Source organism: Platichthys flesus, chromosome 16 (genome assembly GCF_949316205.1).
Source record: "Platichthys flesus chromosome 16, fPlaFle2.1, whole genome shotgun sequence".
Lineage (NCBI taxonomy): Eukaryota > Metazoa > Chordata > Actinopteri > Pleuronectiformes > Pleuronectidae > Platichthys > Platichthys flesus.
This window is the reverse complement of record NC_084960.1, coordinates 13,681,179-13,701,062: the sequence shown is the minus strand read 5'-3', so window position 1 is coordinate 13,701,062 and position 19,884 is coordinate 13,681,179. Positions and strand designations below refer to the sequence as shown.

Genomic DNA, 19,884 nt, shown 5'->3' with positions numbered 1-19,884 from the left:
TCCGTCTCCTCCCCATCCCTCGGCCGGGTTCGTGACACTCTGCGGCTCTCTCGATGGTGTGATCGGGGGGAATATGTGAAGATCATGCGGGCGGTGTGGTGCTTCATGGTCTTCGCTGCAGTGGGCGAGAGGCTTGCGGTCTCAGGTAAGAGAGAGAGAGAGAGAGAGAGAGAGAGAGAGAGAGAGAGAGAGAGAGAGAGAGAGAGGCGGGGGGTAGAGGGAAGAGGGGGAACAGCCTTTTTCATTTCCTTTGCATCCCAAATGTTTTTTTCCCACTTGCACCAGCACTTTTCTAAACTGGGGTTTTATTGTGGCGGGGGGTCGGTGCCAATTCCAGCCTCCTGCCTGAGACCATCCCTCTCCGATGCGTTGATTTGCTGCATCAACACATTTCCTCTGCAGCCCCATTGCCTATACACAACACACCCATAACCGTTTACATCTGGGTTTTATCTAAAAGCTCTGTGATGTCCACTAGACAATGGTGTGCAGCCTGATTGATGCTTTCTGTTATTTCATAGGACCTGTGTATATGTTTGAATGGGCGTCATTCTTCTATATAGCCCACATGACAAGGGAGTGCATGTATTATTTTTCATTAAACCTAAAAATATCCTTACCTACTTTCTTAAAATACAGCAGCAAATTGCTAAATCTTTTTCCGGTAGGATATTTAGGTCACCATGCCATCCTCCTAAAGAGAAGTAAAACACTGACATCTCTCTTCCTGACAATTCCTGTCATTTGCTTTCCTCACAAAAACCCCACCAGTTGAACTTCAGGCGGGCTCAGGTGTGTCCCTGCCTCACCGAGCCCACTACCGCACCACGAGCCTGCATGTGTTGACTGTCCCAGTTGACTGTCCCTGTTGACTGTCCAGGTGGACTGTCCCTGTTGACTGTCCCTGTTGACTGTCCCTGTTGTTGCACTGTACAAACAGGTGTGGACAGGAGCCCGGCGCAGGATGGAGGCATGTGGGGCTGGTTTACCCCAGCAGGACGACCGGACAGCGGGGACACGGCGGCCGAGATCACCCACCCGAAGTGGCTGGTGCAGCAGACTGAGTCGGAGGAGGAAGTGGCTCAAGACTTCTTCGATACCAGGGTGAAGAACAGCACCGGAGACACACTGGTAAGCTGTGAGTCTGGGCAATGAACCAGTTTGAACCACTCTGAACCCAGTGACCCTGATTTAGATGCCAGGGAAACCCGGGGGTACCTCATTAGGATGAATCACATTACAATTTGATAAAGATGGAAGTCTCCTAGTTGGACAGTGTGTGAGAATGCATCAGGAATTACCTCTTATGTTACAGATAGATAAATGTAGATGCATATTTCCGTGGACCAAAATTATATAAAATCGATATATTTGAGGAATATTCGACCGAATGAAATCAACCCCAGTGAAATTCTTGAAAGTCCAGTGCCCAGCAAGCATCCAAAGGCTCCTTAAGAAGATTTTCTGTTTTTGGGACTGAAAGCAAGTCCGTGTGGACATAAAGGGGTGTGTCCGTTCTGAGACAGACTGTCATCCTGCTGAAGGAAACCTCATTTTTCCAGTACTGTCTGTAATAACAGCACGGCGCTCAGCTCTCTGGTGCTCATGCAGCTCCTGCTACACAGGGATGATGGTGCAGGGTGGTGTCTTGCAGCAGTGTTCGCTCCCTGAATTTTGACCTACTTTTAGTCCCTGAGATGAAACCAGGTTGATAATTCGGTTATAAAAATTGTAGTAAATGAACAGTCAATCTAAGGGCAGAGTGAATGTTTGTGTGCCCGTTTATTGTGGCCCTCGTCTCCACGTGACAACATGTAACAGCTCCTGAAGTATTCAGCCGTCAGGTCCGATCATCCTGCTGCCGTGCCGAGCCCCCGACGTCTTCATTATTCAGTGGCGTGTTGAAGTAGTGGTGTGTCGAAGTACAATAATGGTCCCATTAATCATGAAACAGGCCTTGTAAGAATTGCTACATGGTCCAAGAGGCTTGAACACCCCCCCTCAACCCATCATCTCTCTCTCTCCGTCATGCTAAACTGATGTAGTACATATAACTGATATGATGGAATACATTAGACTCCTGACACACACTAGGGTCGTGTGTGTCACGACTTACAGCTGTCGAGAGGGATTCTATATCACAAAACAACAGTATAAAGTAAAGGATACCACTAAATCTGATAATTTACCTTCTCAGGTCTCGAATGTTTCATGAGTGTGTTTTTCAGCAGCCATACTCGACGCAGCCTGCTGCATTTTGCATTTTTTTTAAATCTGCAAGATGCTTGAAATGACGGACGAGATAAATTTAGAAGCAGCAGGAGATGAGTCACATCATGCTGCGTTTAAAATAGATGAGGCAGCATTCCAGGTTTTCATCACCTGTTGTGTTTACTTTGGATTCCCTATAAGTTGACAGGGATCTTTTTGCACAAAGAGAAGTTTTAATTGATTTGTCCTCAAGCTGAGGGTGAAGATTTTACACATATTTTTTTAAATAGTTGGTATGTGAAAATATATCTGCTGTCTGATATCGATGATACTAGTTAATATAACTGAGAGTATAGTGAATAGTGGAGATATTGGGATAGATCAATAAAGAATAGAAGTTAAACCAGTTCCCACTCAAATCGGCAGTTAACTCTGCTTCACATTACTCTTTTTTTGAAAATGTATTATTATTATTTTTAGATAAAGAATAGATAGATAGATAGATTGCTAGATAGATCAAAAGAAGCAAGAATGTAAAAATGAGTAAGAGCATAGTGAGATAAATATACAAGCATTTAATATTAATATATATAAAGTTAGAAATGTATAAAAGCAAACTGTACAGCAGCAGAATGAAGGTGAAAGTATGTTACACTTTGCCCTTGTTAAGAGGCGAGAAATACCTAGAGATGCTCTGATACCAGTAAGGGATTTTTCCCTTCAAGATCCCCACACATGGACTTTGAAAATCGGCCCATACAAAGTACTGGTCCGATACCTGGGCATTTAAAATAAATATTTTAACAGCTATATGTTACTAACTCTGTGCTGTTGCTGTAATCGGTTTTGGGCCCCTTCGATACTCTTGCATACGATACACGTTTTACTTTAGGGACTTTCTGAATCACTTAATCACTTATTCGTTGCCGCTCTGAAAGCAGTACTTGCCAGTGGCAGCACAGCACAACTGCTGTTTTGGAGCATGAAAAGAAAATTGCAGTTTTACCTGGGTGGCACTACAGAGTCGGTTCTGGATCAGGAACATAGATTTGTTTACCCACCGAGGCCCAACTCTGCATTTTCTGCAGATTCAGAGGCGCTTTCCGATGCTGGTATTGGAGCATCTCTGATATCACCAGGGCAAATTCATCTACTGAGGAAGATCCTGCAGCCCTAAACAGTGTCAGCCCTTATGGACGCCCTTCTCCAGCCTCTCCAAGACAGTAGTAAACAATCTGTTGTCCTTACTCAACGGAGGGAATAATTCCTGGATAGTGATGCATTTTATTGTAAAAGCCCAGTGATTCACTGCAGCCTGGTTCCTCCAGACTGAGATCAATCCTCGCTGGCAGAGTCACAGCTGCCGATGAGACACACTGTTGAGTCTGCAGGAAATCTCTCTCTCTCTTCTGGCCCTGCTGTCTTCTCACCTCCTCGGCTCTGGCAGCTGTCCACAAGGGACATTGGCACAGCTCGGACAAATATACAGCCTACCACAAAGGTTTCTCCTCCTCCTCCTCCTCCTCCTCCTCCTCCTCCTCCTCCTCCTCCTCCTCCTCCTCCTCCTCCTCCTCCCCTCCTTCTGTCAACCCCTCTCCATCCATCTCCATCGCAAAAAACTCCAGCTTCGGCTCCTAATAGCCACCGCTCACGCCCGCCTGAACGCTGGCAGCCAATATCGATAAATGAGGACTTTATCAATCACGGGGTTACGGCAGCTGAGATGCTTTTGGAGTGTACACACTATCGATTCCGTTGAATTATTCATGACACTTTTTTCTAAAACACACTTAACCACAATTGTTTTGTTACACTTTAATATATCCACTGTCCAACATGTCTCTGCTGTTTGTTTTTTTATTTACAGCCACTGCACTTGGCCCAGACCTGTTTCCGAGTGGAAGCCTTTGGACACACCTTCACTCTGGACCTGGAGCTAAACCAGTTCGTAATTCTCCTTCCAAAAAAACACTGAGATGTGGCTTTTTTTCTGCAAACTTGCATCAGCGGGGGCTCTCCATTTATTTCAAATGCTCTCATTAGCGTTCCCACACGCTTAGGCAAATTAACGCAGCACCTCCATTGTGTTATGTGACAAGATGGGGGAATGCCAGCACTCAGACGCGCACAGCTGGAGGTTCATGGGTTTTCCACAGATTTTCATCAGGGCCACATGTTAACTTGTATTTGTTCTTTGTTAAATGCATTTAAGTGGAGAGCAAGTGTTAGAAACTACCTTTTGATTTGAATGCTGATAGAAAAGATGCTATCAGAAGTATCACACTGTCTCTCCTCCATTTGCAGTCACCTCCTGTCTTCAGAATACGTGGAGCGGCACTTTAACCAGGATGGCAGACCCGCGGAGTCCGTGGTAAGCGTCTTTGTTTTGTTTGTGTGTGATGGGGATTTTAGTGCGAAGTTGTCTTAATGGATCCTACAAAGTGTTACGGAAGTTCTCTGGAAGCTGGTGAAAGGAGAACTCACGCAGCTGGTGTCTTATGCAGACGAGTTCAATGTAGACTTGATGCATCAATGAGACCACAAGGTAAAACAATATATAAACGCTAACAGGGTAACATGAGCAACCCCCAAGTCTGCAGATGTCTCCCACAGCCTCCCAGTATATCTTCCTCTACTTGCGTCACCCATTCTAACAGCACATCCATGAATGGCTAGTGATAACACATATCACGTGACCGCTCTCGTACACAGGACACAGTGCATGTAGTAGAACGATTCTGTGCAGATTGCCTCACTCTAACCCTAACCCTTGTATTAGTCAAAATGCAGATCTTAGCTGTTAGCAAAGACAGCAGGGTGAGCAACAAAAACACTGCGCTACGTTTTTCAAACTCAAACAGAGAAAGTAGCATTTCCAAACCTCTCTGTTATAGCAGCTCTAAAACTCTGGAGTCTTGTGGACGTCACGTTTGTCTGTAGCAAAGCTGATGCATTATTAAAGGAAAACATAATAGCGTGGATGCAGCATTAGAATTTAAAGTTTTGCCCTGTCAGATTCAGTCCCTCACATGGTTAATAGCTCATTCTGTAACGTATTGCTTCTGTCTCATGTATATTTTAAGTCACGGGATCTCATCGTGGGGACAAACGACATGCTTCTGTTTGTCTGTTCATCTTTTTACGGCAAATTCCTTAATGTAATTGTGATACTGAATACTTTATACCGTTTGATGCATTCGTCTATTTATGGAAACTGCGTTGTGTGCTCTCTGCTGCGAAACTAGGCGGCCGTGTGTTACCCTCCTGCACATGTGTGGGTTTGCCTGTCAGCGGCGTGTGCGTGCGTGCCTCTCCGCCGTGGCCTTTATCAGACGAGCCACGAGAGAAAGGCAGTGGATGCCTGTGGTGTAAAACCACGCGGTCGGAGAGAGAGCCGTGAAGAGATAATGTGGAAACGGATGAAAGCCTTGACATCGAATGTGACGTGGGCTCATCGGGACCAACCGGAGGAATGTCACTGCATTCTGCTCGCCGGGAGGGGATGGCTAATGTTTAAGTCTTTTTCTTGCTTTTCTGAACATGTGAGCCACTCACTGACCCGCTCCCCTACGCCCACTCGCCCTCACACCCACACACTTCAAGTCTCCCACACACGATCCGTCTAAACTCTCCCTCTGTCCTCCTGACCAATCGTGAGCCTGTTTCCATAGCAACCAGTTATCTCAGCAGTGTCATTAAGTTCTTGGCAGCGAGGAGAATGAAAGAGGACCAAGAGGGAGGGAATAGCAGTGAGAGAGGAGGAGGAGGAGGAGCAGGTGCAGGAGGAGGATGACAGTTAACACAAAAGGCTGTGGAACCAGGGAGGAGTAATTTTGCGGATGTGTGTGTGTGCTGGTTCCCAGAGCGGCTGGCGAGGGAGAGGGAGAGGGGAGGGAGACCCTGCAGTCAGGCCAGATTGTGGCTCAGCTTGATGGAGGCCTCACTCTGGACATAGGGCAGGCGTCACTTGTCTCGTCTCTGTTTTCACAGAGACGAGACACTTCTATTTTCACACTTCTATTTTCACTCGAGGTGGTGTGTGCCTGAGGTGTTATTTGTAGTGAGACACCCAGCCCGACCTGATTTGATCCAGGTGAACCGGTGTGTCTCACTTGTTTCACCTTTCCTGGAGAGGGGGAGGGGGGGGGGGGGGGGATGCTGGAAGGGTCTCTGCTGTGGTAGTCAAGGTTGTTAAAAGGACAAAAAAAGGGAGCAGAGCAGAAATGCTTTTCGCTTTCATCTTGTGCCTTTCACCTGGCCCACGTTTAATCCTCAGATCGTACTGCGTGGGTGACACGAGTGTTGGTTTATTAAAGAGGTCCCTGCGCTGGGTCCACCTCAGCCTCTGTTATCAGTGGAGCAGAGCAGAGCGGAGTGGAGCCCAGTGCAAAACTAGGTCATACACCGGTCCATAAACGCCACAGTGGGGGGTGAGAGGGGAGTCACATATGCAGAGGTTTTCTCCTCAGAGTTGACCTATCACGATGTCCGGTGAAGGTATATACGAGCATCACTAGTGGCTGTTTGATGAAAGAGCGCTGCGTTGTGTCCACAGGGAGGGGAGCACTGCTACTACCAGGGAAGGTTAAGAGGTTTACCAGAGTCCTGGGCTGCCGTCTCCACCTGCCACGGCCTGTGGTGAGCCTGATTACTAACCTTAATTTGTAACATCAAATGATAGTTACCTGTGCACGCTGATCAGGTGATGTAAAGTTGTACTGCTTATCTTTTTTTATATATACATAACTAGGCTCTCAGTAGAATGCATCCCTCCGCCAAGGCCCAACAGTGGCTTTAAACTCAATCAAGCTGCACCAAATTTCACCCACTCATAGATTCAGTACTTTTTTTCAGCAAGATCCATGAAAGATTTTCTGGGTAATCAGTGAAAATGTTTAAAATTGCCCTCTAAGAAATTGATTTTAAAAATCCTAGATCCGCTCCCTGATCTAGATGTGCAACAACATTTTTTTTTTTTACCCATACCACATCTATCCACCAAGTTTTGTGTAAATCTGTGTTGAAGATTTTGTGTAATCATGTTTACAAACAAACAAACCAACAGACAGGGGACCTAACTCCCTTGGCGGAGATAATTCATTCTTTAATTTCTCATCACAGCTCTGTTTTCTTTTTTAACTAATTCTGCCCATTGTGCTCTGCATCTCGTCTCGTTTTTTCAGCGGCATGTTCTCTGACGGCTTCTTCTCTTACGGGATCGAGCCCCTTCACAATGGGACCAGTCAGGTGACCAGTCCTTCTGTTAAACTGTAGTGATTATTTTCGACCAGCATGAATTTTATTCATTCGGGAAGCTGATTTCGTGTTGAATGTAATCTGGATGTTTTCTGTTATTAGGATGGTGGCGCTCACTTAATCCGCAGGATGCCTGATATCAGACTTCCCCCCCACTGCACAGGTACGTACGACCCTGCGACTACTAGTAACTTACTGCAGTCTCTCTCATGCTTAGAATGGAGAATAATACTTTTATTATTGAATTTTATAATACAAATCAAAAAGACAGTTCGGACAAAACAAACGTGATCATTAAAGGGGATGTCTCTTGTAGACAGTAATGTACTGCAAATTGCTTGTTGAAATAAGTCGCCCTTCCTGCCTCTCTGTGTGTCCAGACTGTACAGAGGACAGTGAGTGGGATGGCAGAGGAGGTGACGGTGGTGACGACAGACCGGACCAAGCGAGGGAGCAGCAGGTGTCTGGGGGCCTGAGGCGAGCCAAGAGATTCGTTCGCAAGCCCTCTGTCCAGAGCGAGACCAAATACATTGAGTTGATGGTGATCAACGACAATGAAATGGTGAGTTCAAAAGATATATGGGTGGTTACCGATAAACTCTGAAATTCAAAAAGGTTTAGAGGCAACTAAATTAGCAATAGGGGAAATTATGGATTTTCACCCTTAAAAAGAAATGCAAATATTCTCTATAATAACAAAATACACTCCACTTTTAAGACGCTGAAGGATGCTGAGTGAATAAGGATTTCGATGATCAAGAGCCCTGAAGAACCATTACGATCAAGACTGTAAATGTGTGGTTGAATTCAACACGTTTTTAGTAGTGTCATCGTTTTGAATCAGAGGACGAGGAAACAGTTTTCCGACCTTGCAGATCTTTAGTTGAAAACTTTTTGATCAATAACTTTATTTTACGTGGTTCTACTCGTTTGACTTTGTACGAGAGGTAGGAGATGTATGATGTATCCGAAATGCAGTCAGCAGAGAATGATTGCATGTGCCTGCACACCATAGATTCCTGTAATGGAACTCTCTGGCGAATGCTGCTGATAACACGTGGAACTATAATCGACCGAATCTCTGTGTGTGTGTTTGACAATGTGATCCATCTCTTGAGCCGTCTGTGTTTCTTTGTCTCTGCACAGTTTGTACAGCTGCGTAACTCGAGCAGCCAAACCAAGAACTTTGCCAAAGCAGTGGTGAACATGGCCGACGCGGTAAGAGCTTTGTTTGTCGGATCATAATCCTCAGAAACTCTGCACACACACACACACACACACACACACACACACACACACACACACACACACGACCTGTCAGAAAAGTATGTGCAAATAATTGATCCCAGATAGAAATCAGTTCACTCCAGGTGACTGATGGGCATTGTTTTTGGTCCCCAGATCTACAAGGAACAGCTGAACACGAGGATCGTTCTGGTTGCCATGGAAACCTGGACCTCTAATAATAAGATGCCAGTGGTTGAGGACCCATTGGTGACGCTGCAGAACTTCATGAAGTACAGGAAGGACACCGTCAAGGAGCAGAGCGACGCTGTCCATCTTTTCTCGTGAGAGGAAATCAAGTTTCCACAGAGTTGTTGTTTGATGTTTCGGATGCTGATTGTAAATTTCCATCATTGTTACTTTTTCCCCGTGCACCTCAGAGGACGCACATTTCACAGCAGCCGCAGCGGGATGGCCTACACAGGAGGAGTGTGCTCTCAGACGCGTGGCGGAGGAATCAACGAGGTGAGGACAACATGAAATGATAACTTTTGCTGTTGCATCATCAGAGAGGAATTTAAACAAAAACATAATCATGGTTTAGCTGAACATGCTTTAATGTTTATAAAAACTAAATTTGAACTCGTAGATTGTTTGAATTATTAATTATTTCAAATATTAAATTAACATTTTGTTGTAATAGAACACTCTTATGTAAGTATGAAGCTGGAGCTTAGCTTTGAATACAGCCTGGAATCACAGGGAAGCAGCTGTTTTGTTTGTGTACAGTTCAAACAAATGACATTTTTGTTTGGATGGATCCTGGTTTGCTGTTTCCCCTCGATATCTGGCAGCTGTTATACGGTATTGATGTTCTTTCTATATTCAGTATGAAGCTCTCATGTGTGGATCTATCTGTATTTGTTCCAGTATGGGAATGTCGGTGCAATGGCCATTACTTTGTGTCAGAGTCTTGGCCAGAACATCGGGATGAAGTGGAACAACGCCCGCAGCTCTGCAGGTAACTGAGAGCTTCCTGATGTAGATTAGAGGGACACAAAGATCTTTAAAACCAGATGAATAAATCAGCTCAGCAGGGAGAGGCAGATCCGGAAAGATCGAAGCCGAGCACAATAGCAAGGGAGGGGTTTGATAGCTGGGTGGGGGGCGGGGGTTTAGGTGGACAGCGTTGGCGGTGCGTCTGTATCCACGTCCAGCGGTTCTCTACTGTAATTCGATTTCTCCATTAGGTGATTAGTCACCTGCGCTCCAGAAGGAGATGCCGCTGGTTAGATCATCGCTGCCACTGAACAATGGGTGGTGTGATTAATGTCGGAGAGCCATCAGGTCCATTACTCAATGACAGGACAGGAGCTCAGTGCGCAGGCTGTGAGTCACAGACCACTGTCTAACGGAGAGTTAACAGATCTAAGGGAAAGCTTTCTTTTTTTGCTATGTCTCTTGATGCTTTATGTGTTCTGAATGTCTCTCCGTCCCATGTCTGTGAAAGCTGTATGTGAGAACCTCCATGTCTGAGTAAAGGTTCTGGACTTTCTCCGGAGTTTCTTCTGCCAGCCCCAGATTAAAAAGTCTGGATGATGTCCAATGATTCAGCATGACCCAAAAGACATAGAAGAAGATGAGAGTGATTATAAGGGCTGACAGAGCGCTGTGAGGGCGTCGAACATTCCATCTCAGCAGCAGAATTTGTGTTAACTCATGCCTCTACCTGTTGCGCCACCACTCACCTGAACGCCCACAGAGTTCTGAGTTATGCGTATTTTAAAGGAAACTCCTGAGAAAGTCCAGACCCAATATTGCGGACATTCTCCGGAGTCCATGTTGCTGAGTAGAATTTGGTGATCAAGGGTCAAAGGTCAAGGTTTACAGTAGCCTCGTGATTTTACCCTGTTGAACATGATATCTCAAATCTGACTTCAGGGAGTAACTGCAAATTTTGACCAGGAGTCCCTCACTAAAAGATGAAATGAGTAGAGATCAAAGGTCACAGTGGCCTCATATTTGTGGGGAAATAATATATGTAGACTGGACGCTGCACTGGTCGGCGGAGGCAGACAACCACAGGTGGATAATTCTAGTTAATCTTAAATCAAGACTTGCTGCAACACAGCTTGGATTTAGCTTTCTTCCTATTTTTTTAACTTCACTTTTTCCTCCTGTCATCTATGTTCCCTCTGCTCTTCTTCACAGGAGACTGCAGGTGTCCGGATGCCTGGCTGGGCTGCATCATGGAAGACACTGGGTACAGATCCACCTCACACAAAACAAAACTCTCCTGTCAAAACACGTCTCCTCTCTCTTTAATGACAGGGGGGTTGTTTTCTTGCCGCACTCCCGGCAAGCTGTGATTTGTTCCTTTCACTCCAGTTGACGATTAAACACCTGTAACAGAAGGAGACTTTGACTTTTACGCAGTTTATGCAATGATCCCAGCTTCTATTTAACATCTGATGTCAGTGTGTAGATCTAAATGAAATGATCACAATTGGTGAAAGTATTTACTATATGACTGAATTGGATCTAGCTGTCCTTACCAGATGGAACAATAAAGATTTAAATTATTCATTTGACTAATATCTTACTACAGATGGTTACATTTCTGTGGGGTTGCAAAGTGTTGCCACAGACACCCACACTGGATCTGGCAATGCTCACAGGCTGAAACTCACTCTGCTGCTTTTTTAATTGAATTTTTCTTTGTCATGTCTTTCTCTCAATCGTGTGTGTGTGTGTGTGTGTGTGTGGGTACAGATACTATCTGCCCAGAAAGTTTTCTCGCTGCAGTGTTGATGAGTACACCCAGTTCCTGTTCCGGGGGGGCGGGAGCTGTCTCTTCAACAAGCCCAGCAAGGTGAGGGCCATGTGGGGATCTGGCGACGGGAGCGACCTCTGACGATTGTTTGTATTTATCGACTGTTGTTAGTCTATAAATAGATTACTTATTTGTAGACCGAATTGTTTCTTTTTTTGTTCATAAACAGATTTGCGTTGTGGTTCAAATCTTTTTATTAATGTTGTTATCTTAATATCAGATGCAAAACAAAGCTCACAGCATGTCTGTGAAGAATGGGGTTGGCACTTCTTGGTCATGGTGTATAGTGCAGACACCATGTTTTACTGTTGGTTTGACACACTGCAGTATCAGCGTCTCACCTGTTAGTTGTCTCACACACTCTCCTCTGTTACTGACATAAATCTCCGTCTTGGATTCATCAGTAAACAGGAAGTTTTTCAAAGTCGAGCGTTTGGCCTTGTTTGGCCTCGTTAGAGGTGGTTTTTAGAAACTGCCACTCATCCTCTGAGATCAGTGCAACAAAGCTTTATGATGATATTGTTTTATTATGTCTCAGGGAATTTGGCTTTAAGTATTGATCTTTTAACGGTGCAGTCACTGCTTAAATCGTGCTTTTGCATTTGTCGAGTTTCATGAACTATGCCTCTGTAGAGAAAGTTTTAGCTTAAATTGAAATGCAACCACAAAATAATGTTGAATCATAGCTTCGTAACTTCTTAGACTTTCTAATTATTTCCATGTTTGTATTCAAATATTACATTTTTCAGTGTGGTTTCAGACTTTTGAGTCCCACGGTTCATGCTCATATCTGATCCCCTCTGTGTCTCTCAGCTGTTGGATCCTCCAGACTGTGGGAACGGCTTCGTGGAGCCAGGGGAGGAGTGTGACTGTGGATCCCAGGTGGTGAGTAGAATCCAGCTCTTTAACCCGCTGCAAACTAGCTGCACCTCAGCCTTGTGTCTCTGTATGAGTACCGGAGGTTCTGGGGTTGTCTGAAAACCAAAGTTCATGGCTTGCTTTCTCGGCTGTGGCTGCAGGAGTGTGCCCGGAGCGGAGGAACCTGCTGTAAGAAGTGCACGCTCACCCATGATGCCATGTGTAGTAATGGACTTTGCTGCAGTGGCTGCAAGGTGAGTCAAAAACCCACTCAAACTTTTGTCTGCAGTGGGATAGGATTCAATCATCATTCCCTCCCAGGTCAAACGACACTGCAGTAAACACAGGTTTTAATCAGCTCTGATCGGCAGTGATGGAAATATGCTAATTTGGTAAGACAGTGAGATGAGAGAGCGCCTCGGTGGCTGGTTTATTCATGACTTTCAACATTGAGCACAAAGGGAAAAAAAAAACAGAAAAAAACAAATTTTCTACTGGCAATGGGAAAGAAGTTAATCACCTTTTTTGTGGGTTAATCAACAACTGTTGATACTCGTAAAAAAGGTATAACTGTGTTACAGCAAGTCAAAAAAATGGACACATAGAAAGATGAGGTTCATTTAAAGACTGCTGAGCTAAAACAACTGTTCCATTGTGAATACCAAAATGGTATTATTATTATTACCATGATTACCTGTACCTGTTAATACTGTACTACTTCAGATATATTACTTACTGCTCATAGTTCTTATATCATACAATACAATATATTTTAAATACGCACAATACTCTTCACTTTAACTCCTTTTTTTGCACTTCTGGTTAGACGCTAAACTGCATTTCGTTGTATAAGTACTTGTACTGTGCAATGACAATAAAGTTGAATCTAATCTAATTATAATTGCTAATGTTAGTATATGTGAACATTGTTTTTTGGTGTAAAACAACATATTTGGCATCAACTCCTCTGAACATATTTTATCAACTTCAAAAATGCAATTGCAGGAAGCGTGTGCTTTTATTTTCTAGCCTGAATGCTGCCCTGTCATGCTTGAGTTAACATCTGCATGATTAACTGCTAAAGACTTTATAACCTGATTTAACCTGACGCCGTTCGATGCTGTGCCCCAGTACGAGCAGAGGGGCGTGGTGTGTCGAGACGCTGTGAACGACTGTGATATCCCAGAGACCTGCACCGGCGACTCCAGCCAGGTAGAGTTGACTGTGTGTCAATAAGAACAGTAAGATCAACAAAGGGCATCAGGTGCATGATGTACTTTTCCTCTTTTTCAGTGTCCTCATAATGTCAACAAGCTGGACGGCTACCTGTGCGATAGCAGTCAGGTAAGAGCTGGTTGGAGACGTTTTTTCTCTTCAGGTCACTCCGACTCTGACACCTGATTATTGGTGTCTCGTGTCCTCAGGGCCGCTGTTACGGTGGACGATGCAGGACTCGTGATGGACAGTGTAAAGGACTGTGGGGTTATAGTAAGTATACGCCACATGTACAGCACAGCCATGTCTTTCTCCAGGAAAATGCATGTTGCATAGTCTTATTTTTGAACTTGTTATCATGTCGTCACCTTCTTCTTTCTACGCTTGCCCTCCCAGATTCAGCTGACAGGTTTTGTTACGAGAAGCTGAACGCTGAGGGGACAGAGAAGGGAAACTGTGGTCCAAGTCCTGAAGGCCGGGGCTGGCTGCAGTGCAACAAGCCGTGAGTTCTTCGTCCCTGATTCCTTTTACTGGGGCTATGTTTATTGGACTTTGTTTGTGCAAAGAGAAAATGTCTGTCAGCTTATTTTTAGTCAGACGTTGCACTGCTTAGTGTCCTTGTGTCCTGAAGGGATACGACTGGCTTTACCTAATTATTTTAACTAAATCCAATAAAATTGTATTTTTATCGATTGGAATTCACTCACTAAAATGTACCACTCATCTGGGCAGCCAAAGCACCAGCCATTATAATAATTAAAAACACACAAAAAATACTATTTGGCCATTATGTTGCAGTAATCTGAAAGCCTTATTATATTTAGATGACAAAAAAATTACTCTGTATTGTTCTTTCAATAGTTTAAGCTTTTCCAACTATTGTAAACACTTCCTTAGTTTCATGTGACTTCTGTCATTCACCCGTTTTATTGGTTTGTTTCAGGGACGTTTTATGCGGCTTCTTGTTCTGTGCCAACATGACGATGAAGCCAAAGTTCGGGGACCTGCAGGGGGAGGTGACCAGCTTCACCCTCTACCACCAGAACAAGTACCTGGACTGCAGGTAAATGTCTCGCAGCCGTTTAGTCTGCCACGAGGAAATGGAGCACCTCCTCTAGCACCTGTCTGACATATTTGGATGTATCACTCAGAGGCGGCCATGCTCTGCTGGAGGACGGCTCTGATCTGGGCTATGTGGAGGACGGCACTCCCTGTGGTCCCAACATGATGTGTTTGGAGCGGCGCTGCCTCCCTGTGGCAGCGTTCAACCACAGCACCTGTGCGCGATCCAACTTTGGCCGCATCTGTTCTGACCACGGGGTAAAAAGAAAATCATATTTGAACCTGTAACTTCCCAGCACAGAAGAATGATCCTAGTCATTCGAGCTAAACCATATTACTGTTGTTGAAATAAAGCCACTGTTTATATTCTTTCTTATTATCTGCCAAAGCATTTTCTAAGCGAAAGGAGATCTAGGTTACATGCAACTGTTGCTTTAATAGCATTTAAGTAACTATATATCCACTGTGAATGGCACTCAGTGCAGACCCCCACCACAATTAGGCTCAATGGTGATTTTAAACATGTCTTTAAACACCCTTTTCATCAAAATCGAGGAATTATTCCCTTGGAAATTTGTGAAATTATAATAAAATGAGGTATCTCCCAATATAAAATTTCTGGATTCGCTCCTTTGAATCTGTACCAACATGTATTTGGTCCTTTTTTCGCCCATCTTCCATCCTTCCAACAAGCTAGAATCCATTCAGTTGTGTTTGTGTTATCCTGCAGAGAACCAAACAAACCAGAACAGCCCTCTGTAGAGCCTATTCAATTCAATCAAGCTTCACCAAATGTCACACACTCATAGATATCAGCTCCCTTAACATTCATGTTTTTTTTTTTTTTTTATTAAGATCTGTGAAAGGATGGAAATGTTGAAAAACTAAAATTGTATGGGTTCTTTCATGACCCCTACCACATCCTTTCACCAAGTTTTGGGTTCATCCATAGAGTTGTTTTTGTGTAGTCTTGTTTACAAAAAAACCAATCACGAAACGAACAAACAGGTGAAGACATGTCCTCCTTGTTGGAGGAAACAAGGTGTCTTTGAATTGACATTGATTCACAATAGTTACAAGTCACCTAGACGTCTAAGACATGTTTTGTCTCTGCCTCAGATGTTTGTTTGATTTACCTCCCTGTAAACTGGCTATTATCAGGTATTTTGCTCGACTTGAATGTATGCCCGTAATTAGGCTTTGTGCTTGATTCCCGTCTCTGCTGCTTTTCCTCACAGACCTGCAGCAACGAGGTGAAGTGCATCTGTGACCGGGACTACACGGGGAAGGACTGCAGCGTCTTTGACCCCATCCCCGAGCCGACGGTCCCCACTGGCCCGGAGAAGAAAGGTCCATACGGCAGCTCCTCAAACTGCCTGTGTCTCTCTATTCTGTCTGCCCCTCATATCCCCCCCTCATAGTCTCTGTCCATCCATCACTGTTATTCTTTATGTACCGGAGCAGAGCACAGGCACGGAGAGTAGTCCACATTTTGTGAGAGATTAAACATCGATATCTCACAGTGTTCCTCTTCCTGCTGCGCGTGGGTTTAAATGTTGGGAGAGTGGGTGTGTGTTGAGTCACGTTCATTCATAAGAGCATATGTGCACGTACAGTATGTGAGTTAGTGTGTGTTTGTGCGTGTGAGTGTGTGTGTGTGTGTGTGTGTTGCCGATGTATGTCTTGCAGGCGCTGCCATCTTCAAGTGTCTCCCTTACTTTCTTGCAGTCGGCCCATGACACAGAGATAGAGAGCAGCTGCTCTCATAGGTACAAAAAAAAACCACAGCCCCCCCGAGCACGGGGGCGTCCAGCTGAGAGGGCAGGAGAGGGGGAATGAGAACAAAGTAATAAAACTCTCTCTCCTTCACTTTTTGGTTTTCCTGTAACTGTTGTCTCCCTGACCTCCCTCGCTCACCCGCCTGTTCTCCCACCTCCACCCCACCCACGTGCTGGTCTCCTCCTCTTTCCCCCCCTCATCTCTCTTTTTTCCATCTGCAGGTATCCTCCCGTCTTCCCTCTCTCTCGATCACTCTCTCTCTCTCTCTCTCTTTCTCTCTCTCTCTCCGGTTGTTGTCGTTGATGTAATGTGTTGATGCTGTCCTCTGACGTGTGTTTTATTTCAGTGGTGTTGTTTTGTTTCTGCCCCTCCTCGTCCTCCGCACCCTTCCTCCTCCCCCTCCTTCCTCTGCGCAGGTCCCAGTGGCACCAATATCATAATAGGGTCCATCGCAGGTGCTATTCTCCTGGCAGCTATAGTCCTAGGGGGAACAGGATGGGGATTTAAGTAAGAGTTCTGGCATGCCTCCTGTGTACCTGTCTGCTTCTACCCGAGGGACCCCCCCCCCCCCTCCCCCACACACACACACACTGCCCCTCCCACTCTCGACCCCTCTGCAGTAGACACCTGAACCTGCGGGGAGGGGAAATGGGCAGTCAAGTCTGAGACGTGCTAATGCTTGAACTGCTTTGGGCGTTTTTCCCTCCGTCTGAAAAGTTGCACTCCGATCGAATCTGTAATAAACTCCGAGCTCCATCCTGCACCCCCCCCCCCCCCCCCCCCCCTCACTAGCCCGGCTTTTTTCTAGTATAGTGACAGGGCACGTCACGAGATGCTGTTTGGTTTCTTTCCTGCCAGGAACCTTTGCTAAACTTTCTTAAAACTGCTAGAACTGATGTGACTGCTACTGCTCCACTAGTACCACATCTAGAAGTGTCACCCCTACCTGAGTCTACGTGTAGCATTGAAGGGTGTCGTGGTTACAGTGGATAAACTTGGGCTTTTTTAAAATGCTTTTCCTATGGTGCTATTTTTTCTGCATTATCCTGTTCTGCCCCCGTAGGCAGAGTCCCCCACACGCCCTCGCTGCCTTGCATCTTCTGCTCAGCTCCTCCTGTGCATGCTGCCTGTTGTTCACTCCTCAAACTCTGACCTAAAAGGACTGCCCCCAAGTGGTCCCAGGAGACACACTCAGGAGGCTCTCTAACAACCGGTGTGAACAGACGGGGTTAACGCTGACCACTTGTGATTGGCTCTCTCAGGAGCGATGTTAATACCAGGCCTTCACGGGTCCTTGAGAGTAATAAGAAAGCTGTGTTTAACTAAATCAGTTAATTATGGCTAAAAAACTAAAAATGTGGTCAGTCCTTTTAAGATCAGAGGTATGTCTCTGTGTATGTGAGGTTCGGTGCTAGAGCTGCTGATCTGCTGCATCTGACATCAACACTTAAACCGCTAGAGGCGGTGGTCTAGTGGCAGAAACTTGGACTATGGGCAGAGAAGGTCTCTGGTTCGTCTCTGGTTCGACTCTACGGAGAGACAACAAAAAGACGAACCTGGATTGATCTTTCCAAAAATCCAAGAGTCTCCCTACCCTGTCTAGTGCCCCTGAGCAAGGCACCTTACTCCCCCAACATCTGCTCCCCGAGCGCCGTACATGGTCGCTCACTGCTCTGTGTGTCCTGCACCTGATGGGTCAAAAGCAGAGATTACATTTCCCTACCTGCATGAGTGTGCCTGTGCATGTGTCTGGGACTAATAAATAAATGCATCATCTCATCTGCAAGGAAAAGTTTCGGAAATGAATTACTGACCGATTGAATTTGCTCTAAAATCTAAAGCCAGAAAAAAATGATTCCATCACTGATTGTTTGATGCCCACATTAATATTAAATCTGTAGAATTATCCTTTTCTTGTGCAGCTGTAGTATTGATGGGTTTTAAATATTACGCAAACTCAAATACAATATTATTAAATTGCCTCTAAATGATTGGAACGTACAAATATTTCCTGTACTAACATTTTGTCTTTTCTCTCTCACCATGCGCTCCTGGGATGCAGAAACATTCGGAGAGGAAGGTATAACCTCGTAGGACCCTGACTGTGTGTTCATGGAGTGAAACATCCCATCCCACCCCTCCTTTCCTCGCCTTGGCTACTCGTTCACCCACCATCCCTTCATCCCTTGCTTAATCCCAACAAATCTTCTCATCCTATATCAAATCTTGCTTTTAAATAATCCCTATCCTCGTCCCTAATCCCATCAAATTCACTTCATCATTGCAAAGCAGAACGACGTCTTCCATTTTCCCTGTGTCTTCATCTTCTGTCACTCATGCAACAACCTGCTGTGTTTCCTCCTCCTAATAACTTCCCTGTTCTTCCACTTCTTTCAGATCTGGTGGCGGATAAGACGTCTGTCTCTGTGTCCGTCTCTATTGTCCTGTCTACTCCTGTCTTCCTCCTCGCACTGTGTCATTTCCACATTGGAGAAGAGGGGGAAAAAAAGAAAAAGAAAAAGTCTTCCGCTCCTTCCCCAGAATCTCTCCAAACCTCTTCCGATTATCGTTTCCTCCACACTCCCCCCCCCCCCCCGTCTGCTCCTGTTGTCTATCCTCCCCAGCCGGGCCCCATGGAGCTCCACTCACCATTACCAGCCAAATCTCACCAGTGTGGCTGTAGCCAGCGGACCATGGGGGTGGTGTCCAGGCCTCGGCCTGAGACGAGCCGGTGGCTCTCTCTGCTGGAGAGTCTTCCTCCAGTGTGAGGATTCCAAGAATGTGCGACAGTGTCTGTGCACCTCCTCTTCACACCTCGGACAGTCTGAAGAAGAACTTATCAACGTTGGACCAATTTAAGACTTGACTTTCCAATGCCTGCCTACACACACTCTTTGGTCCTGGTTAAGCACTGGACCGGCGCACAAACTGGCCGTCCAACAGAGGGAATTCATGTAAAAGGAGGTGAACAGTTTCCTTTATTCTTAAAGGACCTGAGGCTCAGTCTCTCCAAGGCCAGGTCTCGACTTCTCGACTTCGTCTCGCAGTGGACGATGTTCTGATTGAATCTGAAAGGTTTCTGGAAACATGGACACGACTGAGATGAAATCCCACACTTGACTGTTGTCCGCATGTTTTCCAAAGAGAGAACGTGGAAGTACAATGGAGTTTAGGTTACACTGTTATTTGTGCTTTAAGTTGAGGCATCCCTCCCCTCTCCTTCCTCCACAAGTTTTCAGGTAAGAAAAAACAAACAAACAGGAAGTTAGGTGTTTTATGGTTTTGGGATCATTTTCAATCACTGAACTTTGAAGCAGCAGAGACCGCAACCTAGTGTTTTCCTATCACAGACAAAATGACATACATTCCACGGAGATCTCGTCTGTGTGCTCACCAGTGTCCGGCCCGCACTTTGTACACTTACGGAGGTGTTACTGTGTGTGTTT

General features: G+C 45.3%; 1 protein-coding gene across 2 annotated transcripts; it reads left to right on the top strand.

The window, feature by feature from the left end:
• On the top strand, window positions 1-18,936 carry LOC133971592 (disintegrin and metalloproteinase domain-containing protein 11-like). 2 transcript variants are annotated; one of them, XR_009924392.1, is made up of 27 exons: window positions 1-145; window positions 941-1,131; window positions 4,079-4,155; window positions 4,516-4,582; window positions 6,767-6,849; window positions 7,395-7,458; window positions 7,570-7,630; window positions 7,848-8,029; window positions 8,614-8,685; window positions 8,869-9,035; window positions 9,132-9,216; window positions 9,622-9,712; window positions 10,903-10,954; window positions 11,464-11,563; window positions 12,338-12,409; window positions 12,544-12,636; window positions 13,514-13,594; window positions 13,676-13,726; window positions 13,807-13,870; window positions 13,994-14,099; window positions 14,541-14,660; window positions 14,749-14,917; window positions 15,898-16,009; window positions 16,388-16,505; window positions 16,855-16,945; window positions 18,501-18,518; window positions 18,836-18,936. XR_009924392.1 is itself a non-coding variant. In XM_062409011.1 (26 exons), the coding sequence occupies exons 1-26, from the start codon at window positions 85-87 to the stop codon at window positions 18,849-18,851; spliced, it is 2,346 nt and encodes a 781-aa protein (XP_062264995.1). In that variant the 5' UTR covers window positions 1-84; the 3' UTR covers window positions 18,852-18,936. The 2 variants fall into 2 exon arrangements, 1 of the variants encoding a protein (XP_062264995.1); XM_062409011.1 differs by lacking the exon at window positions 16,388-16,505.
• The last annotated feature ends 948 nt before the right edge of the window (window positions 18,937-19,884 follow it).

Bases quoted from the DNA above. Each gene is read 5' to 3' on its own strand.
- LOC133971592 (XM_062409011.1), top strand. From the start codon at position 85: ATGCGGGCGGTGTGGTGCTTCATGGTCTTCGCTGCAGTGGGCGAGAGG. The intron at 10,955-11,463 runs GTACAGATCCAC...GTGTGGGTACAG, and splicing joins TGCATCATGGAAGACACTGG to ATACTATCTGCCCAGAAAGT. The intron at 14,100-14,540 runs GTGAGTTCTTCG...GGTTTGTTTCAG, and splicing joins TGGCTGCAGTGCAACAAGCC to GGACGTTTTATGCGGCTTCT.